Raw genomic sequence first — 20,511 nt, 5'->3', positions numbered from 1 at the left:
ATATCAAAGCCAGACTTAAGAAGCCACAAATCTCATCCTTTACAGAAGCTGAAGGCTCAGTCTTACAGCAGAATTCTGAAGTGCATCCCTCAGAATGCATGAAAACTACAAAAGGTGAGCTTGCACTGCATATTCAAATCAGTGTGAATGGAAGTGGTGGGACAGACCAGGGAGAGATACTTGCTTGCATGCAAGTGTGAAGTGTCCCAGAAGCATGAAGTTTTGCTAAGCCACTGTCCATCGTATTCGAAAGATCACGGCAGCCAGGTGAAGTTCCCAAAGACCGGAAAAAGGGAAATATAACCCCCATTTTTGAGAAGGGGAAAATGGATGACGCTGGGAACTACAGACCAGTCAGTCTCACCTCTGTGCCTGGCAAAATCTTGGAGCAGATTCTCCTGGAAGGCATGCTAAGGCACATGAAAAATGACAAGGTGCTTGGTGACAGCCAGCAGGGCTTCACTAAGGGGAAATCCTGCCTGATCAGTTTGGTGGCCTTCTCTGATGGGGCTACGGAACTGATGGACAGGGGTAGAGCAGTTGACATCCTCTACCTCGACTTGTGCAAAGCGTTCGACACTGTCCCACATGACATCCTTGTCTCTAAATTGGAGAGACATCAATTTGATGGGTGGACCACTCGGTGGATAAAGAACTGGCTGGATGGCTGCACGCAAAGAGTTGTGGTCAATGGCTCAATGTCCAGCTGGAGACCGGTAACGAGTGGTGTCCCTCAGGGATCGGTGTTGGGACCGGTCTTGTTCAACATCTTTGTCGGTGACATGGACAGTGGGATTGAGTGCGCCCTCAGCAAGTTTGCCGATGACACCAAGCTGTGTGGTTTGGTTGATACGCCGGAGGGAAGGGATGCCATCCAGAGGGACCTTGACACGCTTGTGAGGTGGGCTGATGCCAACCTTATGAAGTTTAACCATGCCAAGTGTAAGGTCCTACACCTGGGTCGGAGCAATCCCAGGCACAGCTACAGGTTGGGCAGAGAAGAGATTCAGAGCAGCCCTGCAGAGAAGGACTTGGGGGTGTTGGTCGATGAGAAAATGAACATGAGCCGGCAGTGGGCACTCGCAGCCCAGAAAGCAACCGTATCCTGGGCTGCATCAAGAGGAGCGTGACCAGCAGGTCGAAGGACGTGATCCTGCCCCTCTGCTCTGCTCTCGTGAGACCTCACTTGGAGTATTGTGTGCAGTTCTGGTGTCCTCAACATAAAAAGGACATGGAACTGTTGGAACAAGTCCAGAGGAGGCCACGAGGATGATCAGGGGACTGGAGCAACTCCCGTACGAAGATAGGCTGAGAAAGTTGGGGCTGTTCAGCCTGGAGAAGAGAAGGCTGTGTGGAGACCTCAGAGCAGCCTTCCAGTATCTGAAGGTGGCTACAAGAATGCTGAGGAGGGACTCTTCATTAGGGACCATAGTAATAGGACAAGGGGTAATGGGTTCAAACTTAAACAGGGGAAGTTTAGACAGGATATAAGAAGTTCTTTACTATGAGGGTGGTGAGGCACTGGAATGGGTTGCCCAGGGAAGTTGTGAATGCTCCATCGCTGGCGGTGTTCAAGGCCAGGTTGGATGAGGCCTTGGGTGACATGGTTTAGTGTGGGGTGTCCCTGCACATGGCAGGGGGGCTGGAACTAGATGATCTTAACGTCCTTTCCAACCCTAACTATTCTATGATTCTATTAATATAAACAGAAACAAGTGCTGACATGAGATCATGACTTTTCAATCTGTTTGCCAAACAGACTCATCTTTCTAAACCTAAATGTACTCCACCACAGCACAGCAATTTCTGTGTTAGGTCTAGAAGTCTGTTTCCACAGGATGCACGGCTCACCTGAAGACACAAGGAAGAGTCACAACTTTAGAACAGCAGCTTTCAAAAACTTCTACTGAGAACGGCTGACAATATAATTTTGAAATTTTACATGGGATGGACTTATATGCAAATGCAATAACCCAAATATTAACCTCCTGGGAAATTTCAAGTTCAGATCCAAGCTCAGAAAGACAGCAAAAAGTAAACTGGTTTTACTACAATTCCCTTCCAAGGAAGTGTAATATACTGGCTCTTTTACTTGCTGGAAAGTTAGCTTGAAAGCAGGGTCTAAAATCAGTGAAAGCTTCAGAACTAAGTTAATTTAAGGCTGTTATAAAAGTTCTGTAAGGACAATCAGAAAGACAGTGCAAAAGTCTACCTATGCATTTACTTGGAGTAATTTCAGATTGCATTTATGATGGATGGATTTGAGAGCTTTTTAATTTAATATTAGGAATGCTGCTGCAAGACATAAAAGCTGCTTTTGCTCATCAACACAATTCTATAAAAGGAAACTTACTACTCAGAGTGACTCTCTGGAGTATGGATAACTGAATAAATTGAAAAGTTCAACTTCACTACATTGACTTCATGTCCTTCCAGCTGCTTTTTCTGCTGGAAAGCTTTCTGAAAAACTCTGATGGGTAACAGGTTCTCACTGCTCTGTGATGAGACAATCAAGGGGATCCAGAATCTAATGGAAGTTCTTCTGTGAATCTTCAAGTCTGATCCACCAGCAGGAATCACCTTTTGTCCATGCTCCACAGGGCCACTTTCTGAAAATGTGAATTTGCAGAAATTGACATTTTCTGCACATGACCCTGGAACAAATTTCTGTTATTTGTGTGATATGTTGTCTTCCATAACTCACTGTCTCCATACACACTATCTGATTTCCAGAGAACACTTACCTTTCAATAATTGCTCTCCGCATGACTTCTTGGCTGTATGGACACTTCCCCACTACAATTGCTGACAAATACAACGGATACTGCAGGAAATGCATCAGAAGAGCTCCTTGACACCCTAATACATTCCAGCGAGCCAGTTTATCACTGCAGGACATTGAGCATGTTCTGTCCCCGCGACCTGGCTTCACTCGTAATAACCCCACACAGTGATAACCTAGACCAGGTATTCGGGCATCACTCAGCTCTCCAGGCACGCATTTCGCTCCAGTTCTATAAACATCTGCTACCTTTGGTCTCCCTAATTTAGTCTCCTTATTAGTTGTTTGCGTCTCTGCAGAACCTTCACAGCTCTCTGGATTTGTGTCATCTTCTCGTTCCACAGATCCTTGCTGAACAGCCAGGTCTTCAGTGATTACAGAAAAACAACCATCAATGTCAGTTTTCATTCTCTTGATTTTATGTTCACCTGCCATTTTCTCTGATTTCCTTTTATCTTCTGGACCCAAATGATCACAGTTACTTCTACACTCTGCTAACTGTCCAACAGCATCAGCTCCAGTTGCTGGCTTACAAAGCTGGTTCACTGATTCACTCATTGGAATAATAGAAGCATCTCCACCTAGAACAGAAGAAATAATGTCAAAATTTGCCAAAACTGCATCTCTTGTGACTGGAACACATCACAGCAGTACTATGACGACTGCTATTGGCTTTCATAGATTTGTACTCAGGAAAATTTTAACTATGAGAACACACTTTTCAAGCAACACTGATGTACAGTGAAGAATCAGACTTCATTGAAATTTTAGCCAACCTATGTTTAATTTCATGTTTTGCATTCTACCTAAGAAATAATCAAAAAGCAGAATTTAAAATAAAAATCATAAAGCAAAAGGTGTCATTGGCATCTGACAGACCACAGGCAGTGCTGAAGACTCCAAGGAAAACTAGTCTGATCTAACTAAACAATACAATTCTCAAAGGAGTAAGTAAACAATAACTCATCAAATAAAGATGTAAATTTTAATCTGTATCACTAAAACAAGATCAAAACAGAATTCCGAAGCTCAGTTCAAAGCAAACCAGGCCTGACAGGTATGTGAGAAAAAGGCAGTCAGGAAATTATTCTTGCTATTAAATTTGAAGATAGATGTGGATTCTATTCTGATATTGCATTCCTAAAGAAAACCATCATATTATATTCCAGCAATGCCATCAAAATCACAAAAAAGTATGGGCAACTAATTCACTATGTGAAGTACTAATGAGGTGTATTTTGAGAGCACTGTGACCTCTCCACTCGGGTAACAGACTAGCAGTTGAAGAATATATTGGTAGGATTGTGATAACATCAAGACCTCCATTAAAATGATAGACCAAGAAGTCTTATTCCTACATTTTGCTAATAGATCTCATCTTTGTAATGCTGGGTTCGTTTTTTTTTTAACAAAAGTGTTTTCCTGGACAAAACAAGAAGTTGCATCCATCCCATAAGTTTTGGGTTAGGGGACTGTTTTGTAGGCGGAAATTTTGGTTGTTTTGTGGGAGTTTGGTTTTGGTTTGTTAAGGGTTTTTTGTCGCTTTTTTCCCGTTTTGTTTTGGTGGTTTGTTGCTTGGGTTTGGTGGTTTTCTGTTTGGTTTGATTGGGTTTTGTCTTTTTTTTAGTGGTTTAGGGTTTTCTGTGTGTCCTGTGTTCAGCCGTAACAAGTCACTTTTCTCCATCTTAGTATCTGGTGCAGTGCTGTGTTTGGGATTCAGTCTGAGAACATTGCTGATAACATACGGGTGTTTTCATTGTTGCTCAGCAGCGCTTACCACAATCAAGGACTTTTCAGTCTCTCATGCTCTGCCATTGAGGAGGGACATGGGAAGCCGGGTGGGAGCAGAGACAGGACACCTGACCCAAACTAACCAGAGTGGTATCACATACCACAGCACATCATGCCCAGTATAAAAACTGGAGGGAATTACCCAGAAGGCCCAGATCACTGCTAGGGTTGGGTATCTGTTGAAGGTGATGAGCAATTGTTTGTGCATCACTTGTGTTTATTGGTATTTTCCCCTTTTTTACTTTTATATTCTCTTCCCTTGTTATTCTCCTTATCATTATTATTATTGGTGGTAGCAGCAGTGGTTTTCTGTTATACCTTAGTTACTGGACTGTTCTTATCTCAACCCGTGGAAATTACATTCTTTCCATTCTTCTCTTGATCTCTCTGGGAGCAGGAGGGAAGAAGCGGGGGCGTGAGCAAGCAGCTGCGTGGTTCTGAGTTACCTGCTGGGCTTAAACCATGATAGTGTGGTTGGGTTTATTTTGGATTGTTATGGGTTTTTTTCTGAGGTTTTGTATTTGATGGGTTGCGGGTTTTGGGTTTGTTTGCTTGTTGGGGTTTTTTTTAAGGAACTGTGATAATTGTCAATGATTTTATTATAATTTGAATCCAAGGAGACAACATTTAAAGCAAAGCAATCAGGAGATATGACAGGACCTCTGACAAGTATGTTAGTTTCTGGAAAATAGAATAGTAACTGTTATCATCTAAAGAGAAAGTGAAGCATTCCACTGTATAATGATCAACATACAGATTTCCTGAATTCTCACAAATCACATCCAGTGAGAAAAAATGCCAAATGTATTTGTGAAGGACCAGTCAAGCACATCTTAGGGCACATACTAATAACATGAGCCTCACACTCACTCCAGACCTGCAGGGGGTAGAAAAGTGGGAGCAATGACATTAGTTCACTCCAGCGTACTCACATGGGGTATGACTGGAGAAGAAAACAAATATGACATTTGGTTTGAGTTTCCATTTCCCAGTTTCAGTTCCTGGAATAAAGATACTGCATTGCTGATGGGAAGCTGCCAGCCACATCTGATGGAGAAGATACCTGTTAGGCAGAAAGTTTTCATGAAACACTTCCTTCATTTCTGATGCATGGGAAAGTAACAAACATGAGACACCCACTAGTGCCTGTCCTTTCCTGATGAAGTCTGTGAGGAACAAGGAAGTTTTGCTTCTAAAGATAGATGGGATCCAACATAAACCACAAACACAAACACATCATTGGAACCTTAGTAACAGCAACCTGACACGGTCAGATTCAGTGGAGTTAAATGGCTCCCCAAATCATGTATCTGTTCTGTAGCTTTACTATTCTCCTGTCTTGGTTCCTTGAACCAGCTTATCCAATGTGAACAAGACAGCTGTTATGTAGGAAAGAGAAAAAAGGCTACCCTTGACAGCTACTCATCAAACCAGCACTGACATCACATGAAATCAGATCCTACTTTGTTCAGAGGCTCTACAAGAACAAAGAAACAAGCTTTTGTGAAATGGCCTTCACACCACCTAAAAGTGTAAAAATTAGGCTAAACTCCTTGTTGCAAGAGGAAAAGAAGTGTTGCCTACACAGAAGTAATACCATTCTCTTTCATTACATTCTTATACCTGAGGCTGCAAAATATGGCTATTTTGCTATAGGTCAAAACATTTTCATCACAACAACCAACCTCAAGAGGCACTGAGTAACAGCATGTAAACTTCATGCCTCACCTCTGGAAGCTCCTCTTGGCCATAATTTCAGCATGACTGTCATTCAGAACATCTCCTGAAGCAACAACCAAATGAGAACAATATGCAACATTATTAAAAAGGAGACAACAAAGCAAACAGAATTTGACAGATGTCAGTTCTCCAGATTTGTTAGCATGTGAAGGTTTAACATTGGTATTAGGTTACTGCAAGATATTTACAATTCCTGTTGCTACAAAAGGAGGTCCATAGCCTACGCAAACGAAGGATAAAACTCTTCACTCCGCAGCAAACCAGAAACTTACTGAAATACCAAATTGTCACTCTTCTGGCATCTGAAATCCTTTGAGTTGAATAAGCACTGGCTTCCTTCAAAACCCTCAAGGTGTTTGTTCTTAATGGTAACTCTTTATATTCTCAGATGAAGCATAGCATCCAGAAATTTTTAAGTGTTTGTTAAGCTGTTGGGTGAAATCTCTTGTTGCACTATATACTACAATTTAAATTACTTTTCTTGTCAATAACAATGATATTTACAAGATTTAGACATCTTACCTTCAAACTTCCAGCAGTATCTGCCTAATGCAGTATCTAAAGGAATAGGATCTGTAGATCTCCCTAAAGAAGGTAGAAAGCCCTGTACCTACATATTTACAAACACTTTTCCTCCTTAGTCGTTTTTCAGCATTAGTTACTATAGCTTCTGCCCTCTCCTAGGAGAGGGAACAAACATCCTGAGTAAAGCAGTGGACATGCAGAGGAAAGTCCTACAATAAACGGTAAGAAATGGTAGCTGTGAGAAGTCATGTTTGTGCCACACACACTATTGTACAAATACTTGAAACTAGCTAGCTGCAGAACACATGGTAAAGGAGAAGCAGCTTGTTAGTACATTCCTGGTGCCATCCCTCCCCTAACTCAGCAGTGGCTCTTTTTGCACCAGGCCACAACAAAACTAGACCTTCAGAGGCAATAGAAGCACAATTATTTTGCTTCTGTTTTGGTCTGTTTTTAATTATGAAGTCTTTGGGCATGCAGATGAAGTGCCTAAACTACACATTTTCACATATATAAAGTTTATTCACCTTTAAGGCAGTAAGAACAACAAGCTCCAGGGCAGCCATGCTGGCTGCCTAAACCCTTCTCTTCTTAATGAGGTGAAACTGCCTGACACTTCTGCCTTCAAGTCTGAGCCTTGGACATTTGCACCGATTCTATGACACCAGCAAGAAAAAAGGTAGCACAGGATGTCTTAACACCATACTTACCAGTTTTTCTCATTTTGTTTTGGCCAATGCATTTTGTTCCTGTTCCCATAGCAACAACTTCCTTTGTAACTGAAAAAAGAAACTTTATTACTTGAACAAACTGTGACCAAAGCATTGCTCTCATGAAGTCATTGGAGTAAACACAGGACATTGTGTCAAAGGTAAGATACAGGGAGGCATGCCATACCACATTCCAGAAAGGAAACAGTATCTCACCAGTCCCAGAAAAGGTCTATGACCCATAGCAGGAGCACTAACACATGTTTGACGTACTGGGCTACACCCTGCGACACTGGCAGATGATTCTTCAAACTTGTAAGCAAGCATGGGATATAATTTGTGAAGCAATATTGGAAGTGCCAGCAAGGGAAAAATTAATGGGGAACTATCACCAACACACAAGGTAATAAGGCAGCCTGTTAACAGAGAGCCAGCTGAGACCTCTCAGGATTCTTTCAAGTAGCAGCTGAACACACCTGTGCAAGGGTTTACATTAGTAAGTCAGGTCCTCCTAAACTTCTTTCACCTCAGGTACAGTCTGAGAAGAACAGCGCTTCACCATAACCGCCTCTTTCTAGGCAGAAGTGGTGAAAGCTTTTGCAAAGAGTAAAGCATTTGGGTGGAGACACAAAAGGGGTTGGTTTTTCTTACAGGTATTAAATAAAAAAGCACTGACAGCTACCATCTCCTCTCCCCTTGCCACGAGCTGCCCCAGTCCCCACGGCTCAGTCTTACCCTGCAGAGTCCCTGGACTAGCAAGAACCTCTCTTTGGGTTGCGGACTCCACTTTGACAACAGCTGCCAGTGAAGTCCACTCCCTGCTTGGATCTGGCTTCCCCTGCTTAGGGAGTCTGGTCCTATAGTGCAGGCAACATAGCTCAGCAACTTCATCAGCTGACCACATGGCTCCCGAGGCAAGTGAGGCTTCCGAAAGGAGCTGGATCCCATCGCAGCACTGATCAGCAGCCCCCTTCTCTTCGACCTTGTGCTGCATGACAGTGTCCTGCAGCAGATTCCACTGACAGAGGGCCAGCCGCACGCCTTTCCAGCACTGTTTGTAATGAAGAGTATCACACGAAATAAGGCACTTCTTTTCGCAGCTGCCAAGTGCTGGAGGTCTCACGGCGCGGCACCAGAGGCCTCTGCTGATTCCCAGAATCCCCGCTGCGCGGCAGCCGCCTCACCGCCCCCGTCCCCATGCAGAGCCACCCCGCAACCGCGCACGCGCTGGCCCGTGTCGCGGAGCCCGCCGGGAGCGAGGCCCCAGCGCATGCGCCTAGGCGCGCACAGACACACGCGCGCACGCACACACACACACACGCGCGCGCACACGCGCACCCAAACACGAGCCGGGTGAAGCAGCGCTGTTTATTGACACGTCACACGGAGGTGCCTTCGGCGCCCGGCGCCTCCCTCTTCTCCTCCGGCTTCATGGCGGGGAACAGCAAAACCTCCTGCGGAAACAGGCACCGTCAGCGACACCGGCCCGCCCCAGGCACCGCTCCCTGCCAGGAGCCACCGGCCCTGGCCCCACGGCGGGCCTAGTCAGGCATATGCCATTAGGGAAGCGCTTTCCATGGAACCAGCCGGGTTGGAAAAGACCTTTCAGATCACCCCCCCACTGTCACGACCACCACTGACCCATGGCACTGAGGCCTTGTCTCCACAGTGTGTGAACACTTGGAGGGATGGTGACTCCAGCACTGCCCTGGGCAGCCTGTTCCAATGCCTGAGCACCCTTTGAAGAAGGAACTGCTCCTAATACCACGGAACCCCAGACTGGTTTGGTCTAGAAGGGACCTTAAGGCTTATCCAGTTCCAACCCCTGCCACAGGCAGGGACACCTTCCACTAGAGCAGGTTGCTCCAAGCCCCTGTGTCCAACCCGGCCTTGAACACTGCCAAGATGGAGCACTCTAAACCTCCCGTGGCACAGTTTGATGCCATTTCCTCTTGTCCTATTTCTGGTTACTAGAGAAACTATCTTTCAGGTAGTTGTAGAGAGCGTTCCACTCAATGGCCATGGTGTCTGGTGTTGGTCAGAGGCAGGCTGTTCTGCAGTGTCACCCACCTGGCAGGTGCTGCCATTTCCACCACTCACCTTGATATTGTTGGAATCCGTCAGGAGCATGGTGAAGCGATCGATACCCATGCCCCAGCCCGCCGTGGGAGGAAGGCCATACTCCAGCGCCATGCAGAAGTTCTCATCAATGAACATGGCTTCATCATCACCCACGGCTTTTGCCTAAGAAAATGAGCAGTAAAACATGGGTTGCACAGAGCTCGGTAGTACCACTTCTGCTAACTCCTACCGAAAAGGGGGAATATATTGGTATTTTTAGCAGCCATGTAACTGGTAACACCACAGCCTTGTACAGCTGCATGAGAAACAGATGAAGGAACCTCAGCACCTGGACAACCACACAGGTCTCTTGTACAGCTGTTTCCAGAACAACTCTAGGCTCAGTTCCTTCCTGATCTGTAAGTTTCTGTCCTGGGTTCAGCAGTAGCAATCATTTTTCTCCCTCTTAGTAGCTGGTGCAGTGCTGTTTTTGACTTTCAGCCTGGGAACAGTGTTGATAACACCGATGTTTTTGGTTGTTGCTCAGTAATGTTTACTCTGACCAAGGACTTTCTGAGTCTCATGCTCAGCCAGGGAGTAGGTGAAGCCATGGTGAGCTGTTGTATTCTCTTCTCTTGTTATTTCCCTTATCGTTATTATTATTGGTGGTAGCAGCAGTGGTTTTCTGTTATACCTTAGTTACTGGACTGTTCTTATCTCAACCCGTGGGAGTTGCATTCTTTCCATTCTCCTCCCCATCCCTCTGGGAGTGAGGGCGCGGTGGGGGGAAGAGAAGGGGAGTGAGCAAGCAATTGCATGGTGCTGAGTTACTGCAAGGGCTTAAGTCACGACACAGCATTAGGGGCTAACAGACATAGGAATATCCTTTGCTTATGTGTCTGTATCAGTGATTCCATATCAGCAAGGACCATACCTTGGCCTGATCCTCAAACAGCTGCCGCTGACGGAAAGGATCATTAAGTTCTGTGTATGCATTGCACACCTCCTTCTTCATGACAAAGAGTTCGAAGCGTTCTGTTAGTCCCACCTGAGAGCGATGCCTAAGTGAAGATAAAACAACCACACCTTCAAATAAGCATCTTTACAGAAGGAAAGACCACATAAATTAAGTGCTCAGGAGGAGTGCCCATGCTCAGCAATTAACAGTTGTCAAAACCTCAAATTACTGAACATCAGCCCACCTCTGCCCCGGATGATGGGTTTCAGGAACCAATGTCTACCTTGGTTGGTATCAGAGTTCACAAACTAGTATACAACATCAGAATCTATTTTCACATGTGACTTGGATTTTTAATTTCTTCATTTTTTTTCCTTGTTAATAAAGTAGGAGTAGAGGGTTTAAGAGTTACACACTGACTGTGTCTCATACTCTTACCATTTGGCTAGAGGACTCATGATCTGTGGGTGATCACAGATGAATGTAGGGTTGATGCATTTGACTTCCAGGAATTCACCAACTAACTGGGAAAACAAAGGCAAAACAAGTATGCAGAGCACAGTATCACATTCATAGCACTGCCTTCCCCACACATCCTACTTCTGTCTTTCCATATCTGAAGAAAGTGCCATGAAACTGAAAAGTTCCCCAAGTGATCATTACTAATCATGGTAATGTCTTCATTAACAGAGGGTACATGTCTTGCTTGGATAAGAAAAATGACAGAGCAGAAACTGCACAAAAAATCAACAGCATTATTCAAACTGGACATTGTGACAATGGCCAACAGGAAAAGCAGCAGAAAGAAGCTATCAGGCAATATTTTAGGTACAAAGAAAAAGACTTAGTAGAGCTGACAGAAGAACGATATGGTAAGCCTACTAGCTTTGTAAGGTATACCCAAATGCACAGATCTCACAGATAAAACTGACATAAGGCAAAGCACATCTGCTTTAATCATAAAAAACTAGTTATCAAACTGTAGAGCTGACATTAAGCAGGCATCACTAAACTACAGTCTGGTGCAGACAACACCAAAAAGATTTTGATGCAGCAAGTTTTCTCACTGTGAAGAAAAGCTGAAGTGCATTTCAGCATGTTTTCCCAAAGGCAGCTAAAACTCTGCTCTGAAGAGACCTCTTCTGGAACCTGTTAATACAGAAAGATCCTTCAGGACATTAGGATTATAAAAAAAACCACCTTTACTTACCTTGTCAAGAAGCCTGGCTGTTGTCCTTGGAGGTGGACACTCAATATTTCTCTCTGCACAAAGATCATCAAAGAACTTGCGAGTTTCTGAAATTGTTGAAGAGAAAAATTAGAAAAGCCCCCTAGGCTGCCACATTTCTTTTTTTAATTTCTGCATCCTTCAACGTATCTTAGAGTGATTTCTGAGATCTTAATGGTATACATCATGTAAACCATGAGCTTAAAAGTCAATCTACAAAAATAGAGTTTGATTTTTGATCAATTTGCACTAAAATCTAAGTTATTTTGTATTTCAAAAACTTGACAACAGTTAAGCACAACCCCACACAACTGCTGCCCATTATCACTGGGTGACAGCAATAAAATGTAAAAAAATAAATCACTGAAAAATATATGAGCTTGTTTCCTATGGCTCAGGATTCCAGGAATAAAATAGCCCATACACACATTGTGAAGAAAGCCCAGACTAATCATACTGTTAACCTACAATCCCAGGCATGGAGATTCAACTGCACAAAAGACAGAAGAAGTAAGAAATAAAAAGCTGGGTCTCTTCAGCAAATCAAGAACTCCCCAGATCTTGAGAACAACAACCTCACATATACTCAACAAAGGACATAGCAAAAGAGTCAGATCCTGCTAAAGACTGCAAGGCATGAAGGCTTCTTTCTGGACTCTTCAGTAACAGACAAAACCAGAGAAAAGGAATCCTGTGTGTTAGTACCACTTCAAAATGCAGCTGACAGACTGACTGCAGGCTGGGAACTCAAAGAGTTTTTACTCTTTTTCTGTTAAGGACGAATGACAGGACATTCATACTCATCATCTAACCTTCAGTTTCAAAACACTCAGCTGGTGGAAATTTCACTCCTATGGCCTTTTCCAGATCATACACCATATTAATTCGCCGGAAGGGAGGGGTAAAATCTATCTCATAGGCCTGTCCATCTTGACCATCTGGATGATAAGTGATCTTGTAACTTCCAGTAATATGTTTCACCATCCCTGCAAAAGGAACCTGAAGTTTAGAACAAGAGTATGCCACATAATACGCACTCCTACCAGATTCTTACTCTTTTTTAATATTGCATACATCACCTGAAAGCAACTTCTCTGTAATTTCCATCAGGTCATGGTAGTCTGCATAAGCCATGTAGAATTCACAAGTTGTGAACTCAGGGTTATGAGTCAAATCAATTCCCTCATTTCGGAACTGACGTCCAATCTCATATACTCTGTCCATGCCTCCAACCACCAACATCTAAACAAAAGGAAATCCCAGTGAACAAACCAACTTTTTCAAAAGACCTGAAGAGAGCTCAAACACACACAACTGCAACATGACTGTACAAATTTCACTCAAGATACATTTTCTCTCCTCCAGACATATGACTCCATCTTTCTTCAAGAATAATCCTCATTTCAGCTCCATTTTGTTTTGTAGAAAAAAAAATCACAACAGTCTGGAGAATATGGGCTTAGCCATCAGAAGGGTTTATATTCTACCTTATGATAAAGCTCTGGAGCAATTCTCATATACAAATTCATATCCAGTTCGTTGTGGTATGTGATAAAAGGTTTTGCCACAGCTCCACCTGGAATTATATTCATCATAGGAGTTTCAATCTGTAAAATAACAACAAAATAATTTAACAGTGGCATAAACATTTCCAGGCTCATACCTGTGAAACTGTTTCCAAAGCAGAACTTTGTAGATCAAGCAAACAAAGAAACCATGGCTAGCTCTGATAAAAAACCTCTGTATTTCATTTATTACTTGACATTCCAGTAAATCAAAATAATTCTGAACTAAAGAGCACTTACTTTTAAAAGATGCAGCCATAAAGACAAATTATTTAAACTATTTGTTGCTGTCAAGAATCATTCTTATTCTCCATAAATGTGAACCTGCCGAGTTCGTCTTATCAAAGCCAGGAACTTGGCTGAGGCAGTCAGAGGATTATCTCTCTTCATCGCAGAAAACGAAGTTCTACAAGGCCAAGTGCAAGTTCCTGCACCTGGGTCAGAGCAACTCTCCACTATCAGTTCAGCTTTGGGAATGAATGGATTGAGAGCAGCCCAGTAGAAAAGGACTTGAGGATACTGGTGCTTGAGAAATTGGACACACACTGGCAACATGCACCCAGAAAGCTAGTCATACCCTGGGATGCATCAGGAAAAGCATGGCCAGCAGGTTGAGGGAGGGGATTCTCCCTCTCTACTCCACTCCCGTGAGGCCCCATCTGAAGCACTACAGTCATTACACACGCAACAGAGAAAACACAGCACAGGTTCAGCATCCCATTGCTCTCAAAAAAACCTCACTGGTAGCTTTTGCAGATTCAGTTGATAAACATTTGTAAATAAACTACATTAAGTTCTAACTTTTTTGCTAACTGTAAAGAACAACCAAGAGTCTGGACGCAAGAGAGCAGAGCTAGTAATGTTTTTTCATATGCTACAATAGGTCTTAAGCCAAAACCAACTTTACTTACCAGAAGTAGAACCTGCATTTATCTCCAGAGACAAAACACCATTTCAAAAGTGTTATTTTCACCTTAATTTACTGACATAAGGACAGGACAGCAGTAGTTTGAAGAATATCCTGATAAAAGTTTCCTGAGTTATAACCTCATCAACTGAGAAGTAATCTTAAAGAGAGATGAAAGGAATTGTTCCCATTGTGTTACACTAATAAAACATACCATGCTAAGGTAATTTTTCTCACTTCTGTAAATACTTGCATATGAGCCTGAATATAAAGCACCCTTGAAGCTGAGAAGCTCTAAAAAAGTTCAGTATGCAGAGACAAATAAAACACTGAAGCCTTACCTCAAGGAAGCCCAACTCATCTAGAAAGCTCCGAATATATGTAATGATCTTTGCACGGGTTATAAATTTCTGCCTCACATAATCATTAAGAATCAAATCCAAGTATCTCTGACGATACCTAGTTTCCTGGAAAGAACAAGTACCTTAAGAAGAAGCTACACAAAATGTGCTGCCAAAGAAAAACTAAAACAAAACTAACGTTCCTTTGGTGACTGATACCACGAGCAGATATAAAAGGTCATCCATTCTGATCTATCTGTCAAACTCCCTTCAAGAGTGACAGATATGATAATTACCTTATCTTTGAGACCAAAGTGAAGATGAGGCAACATGTGGAGGCATGGAGACAACAGAGTTATTTCATAAGGAATAATACTCAGTTCCCCTTTCTTTGTTTTCCCAGGATTCCCTTCTACACCAATAATGTCTCCACGACGCAGCTTGTTATTAATACGGAAATACTCTTCCTCGGATTTGTAGAGCCTGTAATTACAAAACCAATGTAAGCACATTTGTTTAAAATTCACCATTCCAAACTGTCCTGTAAGTCTCTTCCAAGACTCTTCTAGCAGGGAGGCTAACCACAACATCCTAAGCAAAAGTTTACCTGGCTGCCTAAGCCAACACAGAGACAAATTGCCTAAGGAGATGAAGAAACAGAATGACCAAATCAGATATCTAGGCCTCAGAATACAGTTCATTTTAGAATGCTACTGCAAATACCTCTCCTTACCTGGAATTTGCCATGACCTGCAACTTGACTCCTTCACCACGAAGATCATAGAAAATCAGCTTCCCTCCAGAGGCACGCTTCGCATGAATTCGACCTAAATATCAAAGTATGCAGGACATCAGGAAAGGAGTCCCTAGCAAAAAGGGCACATGGGCAAAAAGCACAGTATTATCACTTAGACAAAGGCTCATCAGCTCTGAACTGATCACTAACTGTGGAAGACCAGAAGTCAAGTCTCAAAATGAATACCAGTGCACAAAAGACTATATAAACTTCGGGGTCCTGCAGCTCATACCACAATCTTATCTTGTAGGTGTGTCCTGGGTTCAGCAGTAGCAGTCATTTTTTCTCCTTCTTAGTAGCTGGTGCAGTGCTGGTTTTGACTTTCAGCCTGGGAACAGCACTGATAACACTGATGTTTTTAGTTACTGCTCAAATGTATAGTCTGACCAAGGACTTTCTGAGCCTCATGCTCTGCCAGGGAGGAGGGGAAGCCAGGAAGAAGCAGAGACAGGACATCTGACCCAAACTAGCCAAAGAGGTTTTCCATACCACAGCACGTCATGCGCAGGATGTAAACTGAGAGTTACCTGGAAGGGCTAGTTCACTGCCAGGGTCAGGCTGGGTATTGGTGGGTGGTGAGCGGTTGTACTCTCTTCCCTTGTTATTTCCCTTATCATTATTATTATTGGTGGTAGCAGCAGTGATTTGTGTTATACCTTAGTTACAAGACTGTTCTTATCTCAACCTGTGGGAGTTACATTCTTTTGATTCTCCTCCCCATCCCTCCGGGAGCAGGGGGGGAGGAAGGGGAGGAGTGAGCAAGCAGGCTGCATGGGTCTGAGTTACTGACTGCACTTAGACCACAACAAGGTGTAAGGGATGTGGCATGGGTCCACTCAGTCTGAAAGCACATGTCCTGAATAGTCTAGCACTACTACAGCAGCAAAGACTTGGCTTATCAAAGCAACAGACCATCCTCCTGTATCCCAGAGAAGCCTTTACCTGCCACTCTCAATGTAACATCCGTCAGGTGATCTCCTGGCTGCAGGTGACTGTACTTCTCTATAAAATCTGAGAGAGATAAGTCTACATGGAACTTATGAGGATAGGGATCTTCGCTGGTGCTCTTCAGCTGCTGGATCGCCTGGCTACGGATCTTGTAGTATTGCTGTCACCAGAAACAAACAAAACCCAACATATTTCTGTTAGAAAATGAAAATACTTTACAGTGTGTAAATTAAACACAGCTTCACTTATACGTAGGAATAGGTAGGTCTCTCCCCCTTAAACCATTTAGTTATCCATCAATTAAAAAAAACCCCAACAATGTAAATAAGTAACATTTGTTCTCAGAATAGCAATAAGCATGAGGCCAGGTGCTCACATTTGGATCCAAGCTCTCCTCATCAGCACCAGTGTTATTCTCAGAGTCAGAAGCCAAGGCAGGTTTATTTGGCTGCTTTTCACTTTGTTCTTTCTGCTTCGCCTCTTTCTCAGCGATTTTTCTCTCAGCTTTTAAACGCCTCTTCAGCTCACTGCAGAACAGAAGGGAACCAGGTACAGCAGGAACTCAGCTAGCAGGTAACACATGGCACAACTACCAAAAGCTTACTGTACAAATAACCCTTTATTTCTCTTATTCTGACTCAAAGTCAAGATAATCCTTAAGGGTGTTTAAGCATTGAGACACAAATACTCAGACACACGCCAACGTGTTGCAGGCCCTCTCGCGCACCTCTGTGCACGTACGGGCCGGGTGTGACTGGAACAGGGCGTTTTGCCCCGAAACAAGCGCCCGGCGCCACTCCGGGGTCCCGAAGGCGGCCTCGCGGCCCACCCGCACAGCGGCTCTTCCCGCGGCTCCCGACCCCGGGGGCACGGACTTGACGAGGCAAGAGGAGGGCCCGGGCAGACCGCGAAGCACCGACCTGCTCTGGTCATGGAGCGCCCGGCGCCACCGAAGCCCGGCCGCGGCCCACCAGGACCAGGACCAGGTCCGTGCCGAGGCGCGGAGCACCGCGGCGCCGGGGCTCAGCATGGCGTGCTCCGACGTGTGACCTGGCGGCGGCGCGCCCAGGCCAGCCGGGCCCTCGCCTCGCGTCCCCGGCGCGGCCTCACCCGCACGGCGCGGCTCCGCCGGCGCGGCCCCGCCGCCACCCTCACTTTTTGCTGAGGCGCAACTCGGTCCCCGCCGCTTCGCACGCGCCCTCCACGACCGCCGCCATCTTCCACGCTCCACCCAGCCTTTCCGGTAGGTACCGCGCCTGCGCGCCCGGGGCCGATATGGCGGAGGGTTCGCGGTCGCTGTTCCTGTGGGAGAATGGCAGCCCGATGCGGTTCTACGTGCGGCCCGGGCTGGCCAAGCTGCGCCTGGCGCCGCTCGTGCTGGCGGGCGGCGGGCGGCTGTGCCGCGTGCAGGAGCCGGGAGCCGTGCTCCTGGCGCCGCCCGGCGAGGCGGCGCCCGGCGGGGCCGTGTCCACCGAGTACGTGACGGAGTGCGTGAGGCTCAACGAGCGGCTTCCGCTGGACCCCTTCCGGCTGCCCGCCGCGCCGTCCTCGTTCTCCACCGGCACCGCGCCGCGCGGCCGCTTGGCCTTCTCGGCAGCGGAGGACGCGGCGCTGGTGCGCGCGGTGCGCTGGCGCGGCGAGGCACGGGCGCGCGGGCGCTCGCTGTGGCAGGAACTGGAGCGCGCGGGCCTGACGCGGCACAGCTGGCAGGCCATGCGCGACCGCTACCTGCGGCACCTGCAGCCCGCGCGGCGTGCGGGGCTCTTCGAGGCGGCGAACCGCGAGTTCGAGACCATGGAGGTGAGGCCGGGCCCGAGCGACCCGCGCCGAGGCTGCGCGGGCACCCGGGCCTGGCGCCAGGTGTCCCTGGTGGGAACTGGATGCACGCCAAGGTCCATTGCAACCCAGACCGCCCCGTGACTGGTTCCCGTGAGCCGTGAACTGCGTGGCCCGCGAAGAGCCGAGCCGCGCCCCGCTGCGCTGTCTTGTCTGAGATTGAGTCCCGGCCAAGCTTGGCTGGAGGGAATCGATGTGGTAGTGCGGTCACACCGAGAGCTGCGTTGGCAGATGGACATCATCCTTTCGCTTCAGGCAAAAAGCATGCCTGCAATTGCATTAACGCTTTTGCGTTTTATACTTCTTCTTTCCTAAATTCTGTCTTATTTCATGCTTTCTGTGGTCTTGTGTGCCCTTGTTAACACATGGCTTCGCTTCAGGCATGAAGTTTACTTTGTCTAGTAATTTCTGAGGTTTTTCTGTACCGTAGAGGCACAGTGGAAGGTGGTTGGGTAGCGGGGATGGAAGAAGCTTTCCAGAACATACCGTGTCTAACTGATGACTCTACTTCTCGTAGTCAAGAAGTGACGCCTCAGAAATCTCAGGAGAACTTCCTACAAAAGAGAGAATTTCCCCAGGAGAAACAGCATCTGGTTTGAAAACTGTCCTGCAGGACTCTGCTGGCCCTGACACCAGGTTACAGATGGAAGAACAACCAACAGGCACTTGCTCTTCTTCCAGCATGGTGGGAGATGCAGTAAAAACGATGCAGTACTTAATGGAAAAGTCTGGCATGGACCTGCGCACTGTCACACAGGCCTTTCTGAAAAACAGTGGGGATGCAGAGGCTACTTTGCACTTCCTGCAGACGGGGCGGCGCCAGGATGGGTACCCTGTGTGGAGCAGAGAGGATGATCTGGAATTGCAAAAAGATGATGAGTCTGTCAAAAATAAACTGATAGCAAAATTTGGAGCTGAAAACGTAGCAAAGCGGGTAGCATTTAGGAAGAGTTAGATGGCAAAGCAGAGGGGAATGGCTGATCTAGGGCTGTGCAGGAACTTAAAAAACCCTAGTCATTTCAGAGATGCAACAGAAAATTTGATGCAGGATTCTGAAGTTTCAGAAATGCTTTAAAATTTTTTTTTTTTCATAAAAGGCCCATTTTTTATTTTTTATTTGTAATACTGATTACACTAAACATCTTAAAGTAGAAAATGGTGAAGATAAAGGCTCCGTACAGTATCAACTTTTTTCAAAGAAGAGGGTGTATCTGCTATGTAAGCGGATTGACAGTCCCACTTGTATGTTGCTCTGCATGCAAAGGATTTTTAATAGGCATGTCACCAAAGTCTGACAGTCACATTTAAGTGCTCTAACCTGTAATGCATTAGTAGTGCACAACAGCATCCTGCTCTCTGTCATATGTCTTACTTCAGACTGCTGTGGATGGTTATTTAATAACCTGGTCTACCAGTTGTCATTACTTTTTGTTGTTAATAAACCTTGATTAGCAGCAGTCATTTGGAGATAGTAACAATGAAAATGTAACTGTTCAAAAGAGGGATCAAGAACATTCGTGCCAGAAGATGACGCACTTGGTCTCTTACGTCAGTGCTGAGATGTCTGAGACTGGCCCTGTGTACTGGGAGTGGCCAAAAAAGGTCCCTGTGACGTTAAAATACTCAGACTCACATTACAGAGATACGTCAGTTAAAACCTCAGGCTGTTTGAGATCATTCCAGTTTTTATTACCAGCATGTATTCTCCCATGCTAATATTGCAGGGTTTGATTAATAACATCAACTTTACCATCTTTCTTCATGATTTCAAGAACATGGGCTCTGAAAACTTCCAGGAGAACAACTATTACTGGTTTTGGAAGCTAGAAGACAGAATTATTTCTGCTAAAAAATAAATGGATTCACATAGTCCCAGGTATGGATCACCATATGCAAACTCAGAAGTTTTTATTTTCATCTATAGCTGGTTTATTCCATTTTCCCATTATACAGTAAGTGAACACAAACGTTTCCCCAACATTGCCACCAAGGCTGGATACCCAGGCACAGGAATGGAGCAAAAGGAAACTGGGCTTGAAAACTCAACTATCCCCAAAAAAAAGGATCATTCTAGAAACCAGCGGCTGGTCATCCTTGCATCTCTTCTGGCATTACGTATCACATGTGGCAGTATGACAAATGATGCTTTCTTTATTCAGCTTCCATGTATATCTCTTCCTATGCAATGTAATTGCTCTGCGTGGTTTCACACATTTAGCTGTGGTCCATGAGGGTTTTGAGCTCTGCTGTCTGGTCCCACTCCTTTGGCATTGTTTGCTCTAACCCACATGTACTTCTTTTTTTGCATAAACCATGGATTTAA

General features: G+C 45.2%; 3 protein-coding genes across 5 annotated transcripts in view; 1 reads left to right on the top strand and 2 right to left on the bottom strand.

Moving 5' to 3' along the window:
• ADAT1 (adenosine deaminase tRNA specific 1) overlaps positions 1-8,103 on the bottom strand; it is a 23,107-nt gene extending 15,004 nt beyond the window's left edge. The window contains exons 1-4 of the mRNA XM_080638748.1: positions 7,549-8,103; positions 6,302-6,356; positions 5,506-5,636; positions 2,745-3,363 (exon numbers count right to left, since the gene is read on the bottom strand). Coding sequence (XP_080494874.1) covers positions 2,745-3,363; positions 5,506-5,636; positions 6,302-6,356; positions 7,549-7,699 — 956 coding nt within the window. The 5' untranslated portion in view covers positions 7,700-8,103. The remainder of the gene's footprint in view (positions 1-2,744; positions 3,364-5,505; positions 5,637-6,301; positions 6,357-7,548) is intronic.
• On the bottom strand, positions 7,593-17,702 carry KARS1 (lysyl-tRNA synthetase 1). Of its 3 annotated transcripts, none has more exons than XM_080638746.1 (15): positions 17,508-17,702; positions 16,729-16,879; positions 16,347-16,512; positions 15,342-15,435; positions 14,905-15,091; positions 14,609-14,734; positions 13,283-13,402; positions 12,875-13,037; positions 12,608-12,781; positions 11,778-11,863; positions 11,006-11,091; positions 10,544-10,670; positions 9,649-9,792; positions 8,887-9,002; positions 7,593-7,617 (listed from the first exon to the last, which is right to left on the bottom strand). In XM_080638746.1, exons 1-14 carry the CDS (start codon positions 17,567-17,569, stop codon positions 8,928-8,930), a joined length of 1,761 nt encoding a protein of 586 aa, XP_080494872.1. In that variant the 5' UTR covers positions 17,570-17,702; the 3' UTR covers positions 7,593-7,617; positions 8,887-8,927. The 3 variants fall into 3 exon arrangements, with proteins under 3 accessions (XP_080494872.1, XP_080494871.1, XP_080494873.1); XM_080638745.1 differs by having other exon boundaries at positions 17,273-17,577; XM_080638747.1 differs by lacking the exon at positions 14,609-14,734 and having other exon boundaries at positions 17,273-17,613.
• On the top strand, positions 17,628-20,511 carry TERF2IP (TERF2 interacting protein; the record flags this gene model as incomplete). Its single annotated transcript, XM_080638749.1, has 2 exons — positions 17,628-18,152; positions 18,706-20,511. The coding sequence occupies 2 exons, from the start codon at positions 17,628-17,630 to the stop codon at positions 19,141-19,143; spliced, it is 963 nt and encodes a 320-aa protein (XP_080494875.1). The 3' UTR covers positions 19,144-20,511.

This window comes from Psittacula echo (genome assembly GCF_963264785.1).
Source record: "Psittacula echo genome assembly, chromosome: Z".
NCBI lineage: Eukaryota > Metazoa > Chordata > Aves > Psittaciformes > Psittacidae > Psittacula > Psittacula echo.
Note: the sequence above shows the minus strand (reverse complement) of the source record. Positions and strands in the feature narration are given on the sequence as shown.